At 43.7% G+C, this 16481-nt stretch overlaps 1 protein-coding gene across 3 annotated transcripts in view; it reads left to right on the top strand.

The window, feature by feature from the left end:
- The window catches only part of RBMS2 (RNA binding motif single stranded interacting protein 2), a 502218-nt gene that overhangs the window by 366039 nt on the left and 119698 nt on the right, over positions 1–16481 (top strand). For all 3 annotated transcript variants that reach the window (XM_069653688.1, XM_069653686.1, XM_069653687.1), the window contains exon 5: positions 2329–2486. In XM_069653688.1, the coding sequence (XP_069509789.1) occupies positions 2329–2486 (158 nt within the window). The remainder of the gene's footprint in view (positions 1–2328; positions 2487–16481) is intronic.

The raw sequence follows: 16481 nt of genomic DNA, 5'->3' as shown, positions 1-16481 counted from the left end.
ATTTGTTTGCCTGCCAATATACGAAGCCAAAAACCCTTCCTCTGATCTCATCATAAGCGAATTTCATGAACCAGTAGGTTTATTAATGTTTTCCAGTGCTGAACATTCCATACACAAATGACAATGTCTCGATGTCATTACTTTGGCATAGGTGACAAGAATTTAAGATTTCATTATTCTTAGATCTATTTGAGATGATTTCTCGTGTCGGGTAAGGGCCTCATCACGCGTTGGGCGCTAATACCGCCGGGGCTGTTAGCCCTACCGCCAAACCCCCCTGCGCTATTAGCGCCGGATCACAGGTTTGGCGGAACGGTAAGTCCCCATTCCCCATTGGGCCCATTCAGGAATTTCCCATTCCCCATTGGGCCCAATGGGGAATGTTCGGCGCTATTACCGCCGGTGGTAATAGCGCTGAAAATCAGCAAAATTGCAGCAGATTTGCCACCAGCTCAGAGCTGGGGGTAAATCCGCCAAGCCTGTGATCTGGCAGACCCTTAAATGCAGTGGTAATAGCGTTACCGTCAAACTCGCGATGAGGCAGTTAGTCTTAAGAATACATTTCTAGAGATCACATATGGAAATGTCATCAAACAGGGAGAAGAAATGTTCCACTGTTTTTCCTCCATATTTTATTTCAAATTATTTTTTTAATTTTATTTGCATTTTTAAAGCGCTAACACAGCCCGGGGGCATCAAGGCGCTGTTACAGGAATATGTCTTAGTTGCGTATTCATAATGCGCTTATTAACCAGAGGTTTCTAAGTTCGGACCCGGGGCTCGAACCTGTGTTGCTTTGTGCCGTTCAGCTATCCTCGTCATAGCTTTAAATAATGTATATAATGTATTGCACATATTATGTTTGCTTCTTTTGAAGAGATACCCTCCTGTAACACATCTTCTGATGGTAACCTTACTACGCCGGCGTTTATGCAGACGGGTCCTCGCTCCAGGGAGCCACAGGGAACTTTAAGGACCACAGTTACTATAGCGGCAGGAACTCCAGGAGGAGGCTTTGCTCCTGGAACAGGTTGGTGTGCGGGGACTCCAGTTTAGGAGAGACGGAGACCTTAAGTCATGGCGGCAATACTTGGCGACACAGTGTCCTGTGTTGGAGTCTTTTCGTTATCAATGTTTACCATTTGTGGCACATACTATTTTTGGTTGTGTGCCAAAGCTGGGTCCCTAGCGTCCAAGGTCAGCAATTTACCCACTCCTATCAGGGGAGGAGTGAGTGTAATGATATTGTGTTTCTTAAAAGCGTGCCATGCACTGAAGGTTCTAGGCAGTGAGATTATCACTCCATATTCAGTGGTACTTGAGTTACTAACCCCAGAAAGAGGAAATAATAAGCCAGCCCTGCTGCCGATATGGACTTGGGGACTATAGGCGGCTCTCACGCCAGAGACCAACGCTTTGCCCTCGAAACTATTCACCATTAGGTAGGAATGGGCGTTTAAGGGTGGAATTTGCCCTCCTGGCATGGTGTTGGTGAGTGGTTGTGTGAGACCATTTGAGGTGGGTGTTAGAGTTTGGGACTTATCTGTCATTTGTGACATGACACTGCTTGAGGTGGTCCCTCCAGGGATTGAAATATTGGTTTGAAGAGCAGGCGTGTGAAGCTGCTAGAGAGGGTGCAGGGTGAGGTTTTGGGGTGCTCGGGGGTTGGCATCTCACAGTCAGCATGAAACACCTCCCGGGAACCAGGAGCGAATACGTTGCGTGCCACCTATCAAACGTGCGCGCAGGAAGCAAACTATATACATTTAAGTCCATTATATGTGCCCCTTTCTGCTTTGCCTGTCTTCCAGGGGTCTCCTAATGCTCTTTTAGACACGGAGATATGTCACACAGCTATGTTTGTATGGCACCAGTTGGACTAGGGAGCCAAGAGAAATGCCTGGTAGTTGTTGCCATCAAGACAAGTATCTTCTAGGCTACAAACAGAAGCTAAATATCTCCCAGCCCTTGGGATGCCTGGTGCGAGGGTCAGGCTGTTCCCGGTGAGTTATAGCATGGTAAAGGCGTTTGATCGGGCGTCATGGCGGCGAAGAGTACTATTAAATTATCGAGTGACACTTCTTAGGGGCAATAGTAGATTTATTTCTGATGGGTGAGAGGGTGATGCTGTTGGGGTACAGCTGTTGCTGGTGGGTGACAGGGTCACACCATTAGAGGCATGTGTTGTTGTGGAACTCCTGAGGGAAGATGTTGCACATTAGCTACTGCTAAAATTGCGCATAGACTGCCATACCAGTTGTGTCTTGTGGTTGCATTACTCATCACTGCTTCTTCTGAACTCTGACCTTCATGTCACTGCTTCCACAGCAACAGGAGCAGGACCCGACCAACCTGTACATCTCCAATCTGCCGGTGACGATGGACGAGCAGGAGCTGGAGGCGATGCTGAAGCCCTTCGGACAGGTTATCTCCACGCGGATCCTGCGGGACGCCAGCGGAACCAGCCGGGGCGTGGGCTTTGCACGGTCAGTCCAATATTCATGCGCTGTTTTCGTTTTGGAAAATGGGGATTAGGCTGTGATGTAAGGGAGAGTTGGTCAGATTAACCAGGGTTAAACCCCATCCTTCATTCAGTAGCGAACCTGTGTTGTGCCATTATATATCTTGCACAAGTGATCTATAGGTAATCTTCAGTATTTTTAACAGTCAGTGCTGGAAATGAAAAAAAGGTATTGGGGGAACTGTCACCTGTTTGGAGGGGCGGGGCTGTGGGAAGGAGGAGGCGGGGCCAAGGGGTGTGGACCCCGTCCACGTTGCGCAACACCAACCCAATCCTAGCGATTTGCATAAAAGCAAAGAGCATTATGGGAACATCATAATGTCCCCAATTTGAAATGTTAAACATGTCTTGTGGTGATTCAGTAAGAAACCCTTTTAAGTGAATAATTGACTCTTCTGTTTTGATTGGTCACAATATTCATCCTAATAGAGAGATGTCTGTCAATAGCAAGACATATATACTAGTTTCGACAGCTCAAACCCTCTATGTGAGACGTTGGCAGTTTCTGCCTGCAGTGCTGAGAGTACCGAAAGCTCGTTTGAAAAACGGGTTACTTGTCCGTGCAATGTAACGAGCAGACTGCTTTCAGAAGACTAGTTCGTGCTCCCTGCCGACTCCTCTCAAAGCGGGCTGCTTGGGGACCTGGGAGGGTCGTGTGCTGGCCCCTGGGTGAGTCATGTGGTGACGCCTGGGTCTGTGGGATGGAGCAGTGCTCCGGCATGATATTTTTTGCCAGAGCACTTCTCTGTTTTGTTCCAGCCCATTCCCAGTAACAAAAAGAGCAAAAGGAGGCAGATCCTAAACTGGGAGCGTTGGGAGCCTGGCCAGAGTCTGATCCTGTAAGGCAAACTAAATGTCTATGGCCACTGGCTCCCTAATCACCGAAAGGGAACTTGCAGTTCACTGTGATGGGGACATAGTACCGAGGCTCTGTGCATGGGGGGAAGGCTTCTTTCTGGACGGGGCAGTTAGTATATATTGGCAAAGGGGGTGCCCGCAGAAATACATCTGGAGACCCTATCATCAATTGAGGGGCAGAGCTAGAAGAGGGGACCTGCCTCCCTGATCAAACAGGAGTCACAGGTTTTGGACACGGCCCATCACCTTTGGTGGTGAGGGGGGACGGGCACGGCAGGGAATGAGCTGGTGGCAAAGGATGGAAAGCCAAAGGATTCGGGGCGAGGAGGGGTTATGTATCGATACGTGCTGGAAATGGGAAACATGTACTCCGGGTCACACTCTCTTGCTTAGGGGCGGGGTGTGGGGAAGGGGTGGGGCCCCAGGTGTCGCAACACAGGGCCTAATAGAACCCAAGTCTGGCAATTTGCATAGAAGCAAAGTGCATTATATATGGGAAGACAAGAATGGCCACACTTTTAAGTTTGAAACATGTCTGATAGCGATTCAGCGAGTAACTCTTTTGCGCGAGTAATGGAAGTTGGACTGTGCACTTTTCATTGGTCACAATAATCACCCTAACAAAAAAGTGGGCATTTTGCAAGAAATACATACCATCCATTTGGACACCCGTTAAACAGACTGTGAGGCTCTGGCTGTTTCTGCCTTCAGTTCCCTCCTCGCCATAAAGTGCGCCGCAAGAGCTCAGCTGGAGGACATATCTGTGAGTTCCCTGAATTAGCCCCTGGGTGTCAGTAGAGAGCAGAGCTCCGGCCGCGCTTGGCAAGGCCAATTTAGCTGCGTCTTGTTCCGGCCCATTTCCTACTCTGGTTTCGGTCCTTTTTATTGTGCACGTTTGGTTTCAGTTCATTGGGTTGATGATAACCAGTGTATCACCATGATTATCAAAGAAATGCAATGAAATGCGTATAAAATATGTTTAAAAGAATGCCATGAGTCCCGTCTCCTTATCAGATATGTCATATCACACCGATAGTCCTCAACCCCCCCCCCCCCCCTCTCTCCCTTCCCGCTCCAGGCCGGCAGGGGAAGTGTGAGCGCAGAACCCTCCCACACAGGCTCGGGGAGCCTCCTGAGGGATGTTTTCCAGGAACGAGTTGAATAATCACATGGATGGGGGTTGGGGAGGGGGTAGCATCCCCTGGGGCAGAGTCCAGGTAAACAGCAGCTAAGTGTGCAGCCTCTCTGCACAGACCGGGAGTGGGAAGACACCAGTGTCTGACTGCCAGGGGGAGGATGAACACTTCTCCAGACACCGAGTGCAAGGGGGGCTGGGGGAATGAGCGACAGACACGCCATGGCACATGACGCTTTATGCGGTAATGCTAGGAACTAGCGCTTTTGTAATGGTAATGAAATATCAGATTCTGAAGTGGAGTTTCATGTCGGATTCCTCCGACTTCGAAGCGCTATAAGGTACTACGTTTTTTGATCTCACAAGGATGAGAGGCGGAGTAGTCTCTCATAGAAGTACGTGTATACATACATCAATGTCTTGATATCTATCGTTCTCTATACATATATATGATGTGTGTACAGTTACACAATCACGTTTACCTAACTAGATGCAAAGGCTCACCGTGTATGTTTAGGTGATTTTATTTTGTTGGCAACAACCGTATAACCATGTCGATGCAATTCATTTCATATTTTACACAAATAGTATTTCGGGAAATAAAGAGGAGGAGACTATAGGAGTTGAAGGGAGATTAAATAGTAATGGTAGAAAGACTACTACATCGTTGGTTTTGCAGCATGAATACGGAGCAGGACATTTCGGCGCAGCTGGTTCGGCATGGGCCGATTTGGCGCGGCCGCTTCGGCACAGTAGCTGGTTTGGCGCAGCAGCCCGCACCAAACTGCCCGCAGCGGAATGATCTGCTCCCGCAGCCACATGCAGCGGCTTCACAGGGGCGCTAGATCAGAGGACATAAAGTTTCTCACCGATCTCCCTTCTTGCCAGTAGGTTCGTTGTTGGGTGGCATTTCCTAGGAGTGCACCTGAAAACAAACTTACAGTGATAATTACATATCCAACGACAAAGTGACATCAGACACTATTAACCAGGTCAGCTCTCCAGGATGCAGCTGCAGAGAGTAGAGGCCGCCTTACAACCAACTTGGACCCACCTGTCAAAAACTCAAAATGCATATTTTCCCACACCAAGAAGAACAGGCATAGGTGAATCTCAGCCGCGGGTGTCCAATCTGCTCGGTTGCACCTCATGAATTCCATGTGCCAAATTGGGGACACGGCTCAGCACAGCCCAGAGCCCTGACAATGCTAGCACAATGAGCAAGCAAAACAACTATATGCAGTCAAGCAACGTCCCTGTCTCCTCAGAATCCATCCAGGAACCAAGGAATACAACTGAAAAAGGAATGCGCAAATGAACAAAAGTGAGCAAGAGGGCAGTTTACATGCACATAGACCACACATATAAAAGCACTGTCCAGGGAGTAATGAGTGGTAAAACGCCAGAGCCAGAACTACCCACAAGATGCAGCAGTGTGCAAGACAGCGGAGCAGAGAACATACCAGTCGCAAAGCAGACCATTTCTGTAGGCATCTCACATTCCTACCACAGAACAGAACATTTCGGCACTCGAGAAGCTGCTGCAGGTAGATAAGGCACCGAGAACCCATATGCCATAGAGAATATGCATGTACTGGCGCGCCAAAACATCCCAGCGCCAAAACATCCCGTCGCCGAACTGGCCGCGCCAAAACGGGGTGTACCGGCATGAATATGCTTTGTTTCACATGTTTTGTGTAATCGTGCCATCTAGTGGCTATGTGTTGAATCATCCTCAAAGCTTTTAAGAAACGTGTGTGGCTGTTAACATGTATCAAACATATTTGAGGACTCAAATCAAATAATAAAATAGATTTCATGGTATCAACTCATTGGCATACCTGCAAATAGATGGTCAGATGAGAACGAGCTGCTGCTTGGATGGACAAGGGTTTGATTCCCCACCGGTTTCAAATTGAGTAACACAAATGTGAGTAATAATGATGTTAGCTAATAACGCCAATTACCAACGGCCTGAATCTTGGATTACGGCTATGTGGTGCTATATCAAACACCAATTATTATTTGTATATATCCATCATTGCATTTAATTCAGAAATGAAGGCGCAGTATTGCAGAACTGCTGAGTCCTTTTTAGGTTTGGCTCTCCTGTGGGCACCTCTGAGCCAAATGAATGCTGTGGATGTGCAGCGATGAAGGCTTGCATAAAGAAGGCAGGTGAAGTGCCTGGCTTTTGTGTCTCGGCTAGCAGACATTTTGCAGTCAGGCATTCGAGAATGTGTGTATTGGCGTACGTTTTTAGTGCCAGGCACTGGGCATGGACTCTCCCAAATCGTGTCCAGATCACAGTCTACCATGGCCGGATCATGACCTCTTTTTTTTTTCTGATACCTTTTCCTCAATATTTTTACTCTGTATTATCTGGCAAACTTTGTGTACATCTGTACACCCGGAACAACTTCTTAAAGTACCAGCAGTGCAACTGTTCCAATAATCATGAAAAAGACCATGCTTATTTTGCGCTCATGTACGAGTGTGGGTACCCGTCGTGGCATGCACGTCAACCCGCGGAGTAACCAAACTACCATGGTTATTATTGCACGAGCAAAGTCACAGTATCACTGGCGTGAAGTGGTGCCAACAGGACACACACCAGGGTCGGACTGGGCCATAAAATTGTCTCAGGCACCAATGAGAAAGTGGCCCACAGTTGCAAATGGGTTTTCATTCCTTTTGTGACACTGTTTGAATAGTGCCCAAGGGTGACTTTTTTGATAAAGTGTGATGCAAATTGTGCATTTTAAAGAATATTTCTTCAGCAACACTGGTAGAATCTACTAGCCACAGTGTGAATTAACTAATCAAATTGGCCCGAATTGGAAAAAAGTGGGCCACTTTGACCAAAAAAACGGGCCCACACCAGCATTTTGGGTTTTTGGTTGGGCCATGGGCCTATTGCCCCATAGGCCAGTCCGAGCCTGACTACCTGAAGTCATTTTAGAGTACCTAGAAAGCTACACCTTTCACTTGCTAGTATTCATGCAGGAGCGACAAACAGCAGTTGAAAGTAGCCTTTACACTTTGGATGTTGAGCTTATTTGCAAACACCTGCACTGCTCACTGTCCACCAACTCTCACTCTTTTTGTTCTCATCAGCCCTCAACTTTGTAAAATCCTTACTTTCTGGCTCTATTCTCTGTGCACACCCACCCACCCATGCAGCTACCCAAAGCGCTTCAGTCTTCCGTCTACACGCGCGCAAACATTGGAGCCAGTCCGTACCCCTTGGCCAACCACGTCTCACGTTTCTAGCCACAAAATTCAAACACCAGGACTTCCCTTTAAGCCGTTCTCAGCCTCCGTCCGCCGCCTTCCATTACCTCCCTGGAGCCCCACTCATCTCCCCGCCCTCTCCATCCTCTGACTAGTGGTTTGTGAAGCCGGCGGGTGATTGTTGGGCAGGCAGAGGAAGGGGGCGCATGCGGGGAGTTGGGGAGATTTGTCAGGCTGCGGAATTCTTGGTTCGTTGAAGTAATGTCAGTAATACAGTGTGTAGCACTTCCTGGTGTGCAGGAGAGATGGGGCCAGGTGTGAATTGGCAAGTTCGGGTGCAGTGCAGGAGAAGGTTTGTTTTCTGTTTGTTTTTCTTTTTTGCATTTCTTGGTCCTCTTCCCTATGGCGATGTTGCATCATCTGGTTTTACATTGGCCCCAGAGGGTTCCATGTAATAATGTCGCCACAAAAATCTCGCCATACAAAAATATCACCGAAAAATGGCCGTTTTTTGTGGCGACATTATTGCATGGAACATGCGGGGGACACCCCCGCAACCCCCAAACCTTTATTTTTTGATTTTTTTTCTTTTTTCAAATTTTTTTTTTTTGCCCCTGCCCCCATATTTATGGTCACCCAAATAATATCGCCACAACATTTTCCCGGCGATATTATTTACGGCGACCATATATATGGCGATAAGGCGACCATATATATGGCGATATTATTACCCGACACCCCCACGTGATGGCTTGCCTATCGGCATGGTATATAAAGTTCCCTTGGTAGGCGATACAAGTTGTCCTGCAGATGGTGCAGACAGGGAGGGGTAGCAGTGTCATTGCTTTAGGGTGCGGGTAATGTGGTTACATTCTTTTCAGTCGGCAATGAGGCATCCTGCACCATGGTGTATATCTTTCGGATCCAATGTGGGTGGCTACTGGGATGCCTGCTCGGAAGTCACTGCCGCCTTCTAGGTAGGCGAGGACCAGGGCTTGCACTGCCATTCTGAAGTCTGCAGTGGCGACAACAGACTTAATTTGCCACAATAACCACTTCTTCTCCACCATTGTCTTTCTTGATCTCTACGGCTTTTGGCAAGATGGCACACAATACCCTTCTGCACACAATTCCCGGCCTATGTCTCTCTAGATTTGACTTCTGGTTCTCATCCTGCGAGTCTCATTTAATCCTTCTATAGACAAGCGGAACCCTGAGGCAGTTTCCCACGTCCTTTGCCCACTTTCCTTTTTACGCCACCTTCTTCGGCTACATTTTCTTCCCATTCAGCAGCTCCATCACATCTTTCCCCGCCGCCTCCTTCTTCCTCCTCGTAGTTTCTTCCATGAACTGCCGCTCTGCCTTCCGGCATTAAATAGCGATTCGTCACCCAATGCAAAACCCTGCCAAAACATAGGCAATATTCTTCCCCTCCTTCAATGGCCCCAAAGCATTCTCCTCACTGGAAAAATGCAATACCTACCCAGTCCACTCGCACTGTAGGAGCCCACTTTGACAGCAAGTTGCGTGTCTTCCCCTTCAGCCCTAAAACCTCCACAGCCACCTGCCTAAACCTACTCAAACAGTCGCAGGATCTGCTCCCACCTCACCCACGACTCGGCCAAAACTCAGATCCCTATTTATTAGCAATTTTGACCCAGTGAAAGTTCCTGGCTGCTTTGCATAAAATCAAAGAGCATTTTGGAAACAAGAATGACCACAAATCATTATACTTCACAAATATACCTGTGAAGAAAGGGTTGTATGCTTGAATCGCTAAGGCCCTCAATACCAGGCTGGCGCTGTGTGAAAAAAAAGTAGCAGCCACTTTTCTCACACCGCCAAACGTGGAATAACCATTTACCTCCCGCTTGATGCTGGAGGTAAATCCTCCACTTTTCATCCAAAAATGGGTGAAATTACCACTCCATAATTCCACCGGTGGTAATTCTGCCAAAAATCCCCAATGGAGACCAAATGCACAGACCTCCTTGAAGAATTATGCATATGGATTTGACTGCGGCATTAAGAATAAGGTATTGTGAAGTGGACGTATGTTAGCATATCACCTTTGCATGTCAGTGCGCATAAACCATGCAAAAAATTAAACAAGGTCACTTTATAAGCATACATTTCTGCAATATCACAAAGAAAAAGTAACAATTTGAAATTAATCTAAAAACATATTGGGCCTCATTACGACCCTGGTGGTAAGGGGTTCACGCCAGCGTTAGCTGCGCCGACCCCTTACCGCCAATTACGAGGTCCCCTAGCGCCATGGTGCTTTTAACACCTGCTTTTAGCAGGTGTTAAAATCCATGGCGCTAAGGGACCATGGAGTTAATTACGCCACCGTAATTTACGGTGGCGTAATTAACGCCTTCCCCACTCCCATTATGCCCTATGGGGCAAAAATGGGAATGGGGAAGGGTAAATGGGGATTGGGGACTTACCGCCCCTCCAAGGTCGGAATGGGGCGGTAAGTCCGCCAACCACCATGGCGTAAACGCCATGGTGGTAAAGTCACGGCCCAGGCGGTAACTTACCGCCTGGGTCGTAATGAGGCCCATTGTATTCACATGAGTTTCTTCTTTTATTTAAAGCTCTAGCAAAAAGTCCATCATGAAATTGAAATAAACACATTGAAAATATATATAATGTTGTTAATAAATTTGATCTGCTTATTTATTAACTTCCCTATTACATTTAGTTTTCAAGCAGAATTGTCCATATGTGCTCAATTTTCGTCTCTTCTCTAAATATGTTTGTTTATATCTTTCTATGATCCTATCCATTCTCTCTGTTTTGTGTTCCACTGTGTGTTTCGAACCAAAGTTCTTTCTCAAGGCACACAATACAGTTATTGGGAATACATATTATTCATCCATGTTGTCAAATAACTATAAAAAAATGTTAATTTGTGAAAATGTTCACTCTTTCCAAAATTAAAGATTTGTTCAACAGAAATAGCTCTGTTTTTTTGCTTTGTCTGGTCAAAGAAATTCAAAGGTGCAAAGAGAAGGGGAGTGTGTTTTCATTATATATTTTTTAATTAATGAACTTCTTTAATAATTATGATTTGTACTTCATTTGTGGGTGAGGTGGGAGCAGATCCTGCGACTGTTTGAGTAGGTTTACGCAGGTGGCTGTGGAGGTGTTAGTGTTGAAGGGGAAGACCCGCAACTCGCTGTCAGGTAGTCTTACCCCAAAGATAGTTTAGTAGACCTTTTTGTGTAAGTTCCCGTATCATTGGGCTCCTTACCTTGGTTTATCTAGGATTGCTCTCTACTACCTATATAAAGATAAAGGGGGCCAATTACTTTGTGTATGTGAACAGCTGTATATTTGTCACAAATTAGGTACCTTTGAGTTGTCTTTCACTTATTAAACAGCGTTGATATATCTTATTCACTTTTCCATCTTCATATGCAAAGTTCATTTCTATGTATGCTTCTGTCTTTGTGTGCTAACGTGTATTCCAGGTTTCAATAAACAAAGGTTATAGAAACATATAATTATTGGATATATTACCTACCCATACAAGGGGATTATAGTGTTATGCACCTCATTATTTAATAGAACAGCTTGTACTCACATTTAGTTTGTGGATGTTAATGTATCATGTTTTTTTATGTTTTATGTTATGTTTATGCTTTGACTATGATGGAATATAAGCAAGATATATAGGCTAGATACAGGTATGGGAGATTTTGTCCTCTATATTAGTATTTAACAATTTTGACTTTTGAGAATTGGTTATTAAGAATATTTTGTTATAAGGAAACATATTGTACTACAAGGGTTAACAACAAAAATACACATTGCAAATGAATTATTTATGCAGACAAATTGTACCTATGCTCAAATATTTCTATCTGAGCCTAAACAAACAAGCATAGACTACTATACCTCGGTATAATGTATAGAACAAAACACAATTGTAGCATATGCATCGGAGTCACATTGGAACAAGACACTTTAATTGATTAATTGTAATATGTTTTTTAACACAACCTTTCGATAGACTGAACATGTTTTCATGACCAAAAATCATTATTCATAGTATATATCAAATTTCTAGTAGAGTGGTCAACTAAATAAAGCAATATACTCTCCTACATGATGACTTGACACCACGAGCCCATGCAATTACATCATAATTAACATTTAAAATGGCGGCTACAATGCATGCGGGTCGCCAAAGATTGGAGGATACTTTTGCTGTACAAAGCGTGGGTGATTAACAACCACATACTAAATGTGCATACAATCTGACATATTAAATAGTTATGTGCCTAACACTATCATCCGGTTGAATGGTTAGGCAACATTACAGGGTCTGCGGTAGCAACCCTGTAGTTATGGTTAAGTTGCTCTGCCCATACAAAGAGCAGTTTTTGGGTGGCTTATATCTTTGGCGCCGTTCGAAACTTTGCAATTAAAAAGTTTACAAAAAACTCAGAATCATTTAGCAAAGATTTGTGCTGTTTAATAAAGGGGTTGCAAAGTTATGGGGGTCCCCAAAACATTTGAAATCCAGATAGACATGGATGGGAAGAAATGTTGCTCACGGCTTCAGTCCAAACCGCTGGACAGATTTCCGCTGGACAGATTGCACACAACTTGCGCAAGAAAGTTGTGTGCAATCTGTCCGAAAGCGTGCTTTTGCAAATTTGGTGTTAATCCAACCAGTAATTTTTTTTTAAATGGCCAAAATGTAGGCCAAGAAAATTAGTGATATCTCTGTCCGATCCACGCACTTGCTTCGCTGGATGCCTACAGACCAATCAGGGAATCGCTTAACATTGGTGGACATCATACGTGGCTGCTGATTGGTCAAAAAAAATGCGAAGTGCATCAAAACTTTTCAAACGGACGCCATGTTGGATTTGCGAACTGTGCCCGTAGTACGCAAACATTGCAGTAAAAACATATTTAAAAAAGACAACATTACACTTGTCAAACAAATGAAACAATCTCTGGCGAGGATAGGGGTGATGAGGATGGGAAAGGATGTCCAGAAAAAGCCAAAGATCAGGTGTTTTTTTCTTCTCTGATGTCCGCGAACATCTCAGATATTTGGAGACATTGCTGTGATGTTCTCGAACTTAACAAATGTTCGAGGACATCCATGCATATGTCTGCATTACAGAGTCGATGAAGAGCAGTAATTAGATGTCTTATAACTTTGTCAGCATTCAACAAAACTTCACAAAATAATGCAAAACAATTATAGACCTGACTGAAAGTTGGTGCAATGTTTGGTGCCATTTCGTCAAGAGGGGGCAAAATCAGAGGTGGAGCGGCCCAACATTTTTAGATGGCTTATAACTTTGGTGCCGTTTTACGAATCTGCACAAAGGTTTGCAAAAAGATTATAGACCCAACTTTGAATGTTTGTGCAAAGTTTGAAGGGATTTTGTCAAGAGGGTGCTAAATTGTAGGGGGTGTCCCAATATTTTCAAAATCAGGGTGGGCTTGAATGCGGACAAAAATTCTGTTTGCGGATACAGCTTTGTAAGTGTCAAAATGTAGGTAAAAAAGATTGTGATATAACTTTGGTGCCTGTAAAGGGGGCATGGCCACCAGGGACGGGTTATGTGGCAAACCTTTCAAAATTGGGATAGGCTTGAACGGGGAAAAAAATACTGCTCGCGAGTATAGCCCAAAGTGCTGGATGGGCTTGCTGCAAACACACGCCAGGAGCACGAGCAAAGACCTGAAAGCATGCTTTTGCAAATCTGTCCTGTGTTTTACTGATAAAACTTTGATTTATTATCCTTTCATAGATGTTAAAAGAGGAACTATTAATAACTTATATACAGTGATGTAATATCATGAAACATTTTCACTTACAAAAAACACATTGAAATTCAGTGAAAAAGGTTGCTAAAGGGACATTATGGTTAAGTACACTTAAAAAACAACTATGAATATGACAGTTGTATAAAAAACTCTGTTAAAGGGACTTTCTTTTAAGCTGAACAAAAAAAACATGAAATTCATTGATAAAAACGTTGTTAAAGGGACGTTATGGTTGCATGGTAAAATTTGAAAAGCCAAAGAAATTCACCAGTTATATAAGCTATGCAACCATAACTCGTGCAACCGCCAGGCACTCCTAAGACTAACACCCAGGACATCAACGATGATATAACTAATGGCATAATTGATGACATCATTGATGACATCATTGATGACATATAACCACAAAAGTGATGGGTGGAAGGTTTTGAATGAATGTGAACCACTGGCACTGCTCTTGGCAACCTTGCACACCACTGTTTTTTAGCCCGTCTGCGCCATTGCAAAAGGGGTTCAGCCATATGCAAATCAGTCCGATACTGCCACCAATGGTAGCAGCCCAGCCCGAACGGCTAGGCCAGGTCCCCTTGCACGGAAACGCAAGCAACCCCAGACATGTTTCGCCCTTGTTGTGCCCCCTCAGTGAGGTGCAGCTTGGTTCCCTATGGCGCAGCGAGCAAGGGACCCACGTCTGGGCATATGCCCTCTCTCACATAGTGAGACAAACTATAAACACAAAAGTGATGGGTGGACGGTTCTGAATCAATCTGAACTACTGGCATTGCTCTGGGCAACCTTCCATCACATATGACATCAATTCTTATGGAAAGTCCCCACAAGGGCTTCTGTTTAGAGTGTTGCTAGCAACATATTAAAGGTGATCGGGAGACATCTCATGTACTAATCCGTGTATTACAAAATGTACTTATTGAAACAGAAACGTTCTATTGAAGTTGTGTTGTTAATACAGCAATCTAATGATGCATACACATAGGCAATGGCTGCAGCATGGGCCATAGAAGTAGAGTATTTTTAATCTGGTATGTTTGGCCAGTAGAATCATAAGTCCAAGGCTATCTGAATCTTGACTAATGTTAAACTTGGAATTAACACCTAACTATACAAGAATGACTACACACATGTGTTAGTACAAAAATATATATGGAGAGCATCAATGCATACAAATCGGAGGCACATACAGGCAAAGTCTAGTAAGGAGGAAACAAATACCATGACCAGAAAATGACACTAAGATTAGAGTTCATCATCATGTATAAAGAATGTATTGTGTGTTGCAGCCTGCTTATTGTTCCATGTATGTGCATCATGAGCTCAGGCCAAACCCTAAAGAGAGTACCTTACAAATCTAGCACAAGATTAAGGTCCACATGTGCAGCACCTTTAAAATCTGTGTATTATATGTTCAGTGCAGTATGACATTGTCAAGTCTGTTGCTTAAATTTCTCACTGTCACTGAACAAAAACAACTGCATCGAATACGTGATTTCATCAATTATGCCATTTGTGATGTCATCTTTGATGTGCCGAGTGTTAGTGCAGGGCAGTGGCACGGGTTATGGTTGCATAGCTTACCATAACTGGCAAATTTCTTTGGATTTTTGATTTTTCCTTGAAACCATAACGTCCCTTTAACCACGTTTTTTTCAGTGATTATCTAATAATTATATATTTCTATAACATTTGTTTATATAAACTTGGAAAGAATGTTAGCACACATAAAAAGAAAGACGCATGCATAGAAATGAACTTTGCATTTGAAGATGGGAAAGTGGATAAGATATATCAACACATATTAATATGGGAAAGAACTCAAAAGTACACAATTTGTGATAAATATACAGTTATTCGTTTACTTAAAGTAATCAGTTCCCTGTATCTTTTTATAGGTACTATAGAGCAGTCCTGGATAAATCAAGTCAAGGAACCCAATGATATGGGCACTAAGACAGTTCTTAACAAAAAGGCCTACTAAACTATCTTCGTGGTAAGACTACATGTTAATATGAAATAGAGCATAAATTACAATTATTAAATAAGTTCCTTAATTAAAATTAATATATAATGAAAACATCTTTCCTTTCTCTTCCTACCTTTGAATTTGTTTACCAAACAAGTATGAAAGGCTGGACTATTTAGGAAAACAAATGTCTTATTTTTGAAATATGTAGCATTTTCATAAATACAGATATGATTTCTAATGGTTATTTGACAACATGAAAACATAATATGCATTTCTGATGACTGTATTGTAGGCCTTGAGAAAGATCAGTGGTTGACACACGTGTCGGCACACACAACAGATAACTGGCCGGGCTAATAGATAGAATAAACAAAACAATCGTTGACGAAACCAAAATTGAGCTCAGTTGGACACTTAAGTGTAAAATGGAAATGCAATTGGGAAGTTCATAAATAAGTGGAACATATTACTAATAACATTATATATATTGAGTATGTTTACATCTTTTAATTGCCTGATGAACATTTTGATAGAGCTCTGATGGAAACATGAAACTAATATGAATACAGCATGTAATCCGATGAGTTAATGTCAAAGTGTTACTTTTTCTTTGTGATATTTCAGAAGTAGATGCTTATCACGTGTATTATCTAGTATTTAAAGAGGTTTATGTGCACTGATACACATAGGTGCATGCTACCATAAGGTGGTGAAATGGCAGGGGCAGAACGCCAGCACCTATGTGCACTTGCGCATCAATGCTGCTAGGCTATCAGTTTCAGAATTGATTAAGAACGATTTTGGAGTTCTTTGGTACAAAGAGACACTAGTGCTGCAGTTCCATAATCTTTTTTTGTGAAATTGCGCCTAGCCAGATGATTTGTGTCATGCATTTGCTTCTTCTATCAACTTTCGGGAAAACTCATGACAAGCCAAGAGTATAGTCC

The sequence above is a fragment of the Ambystoma mexicanum genome, chromosome 3q (assembly GCF_040938575.1).
Source record: "Ambystoma mexicanum isolate Mex_15411 chromosome 3q, UKY_AmexF1_1, whole genome shotgun sequence".
Taxonomy (NCBI): Eukaryota; Metazoa; Chordata; class Amphibia; order Caudata; family Ambystomatidae; genus Ambystoma; species Ambystoma mexicanum.
Note: the sequence above shows the minus strand (reverse complement) of the source record. Positions and strands in the feature narration are given on the sequence as shown.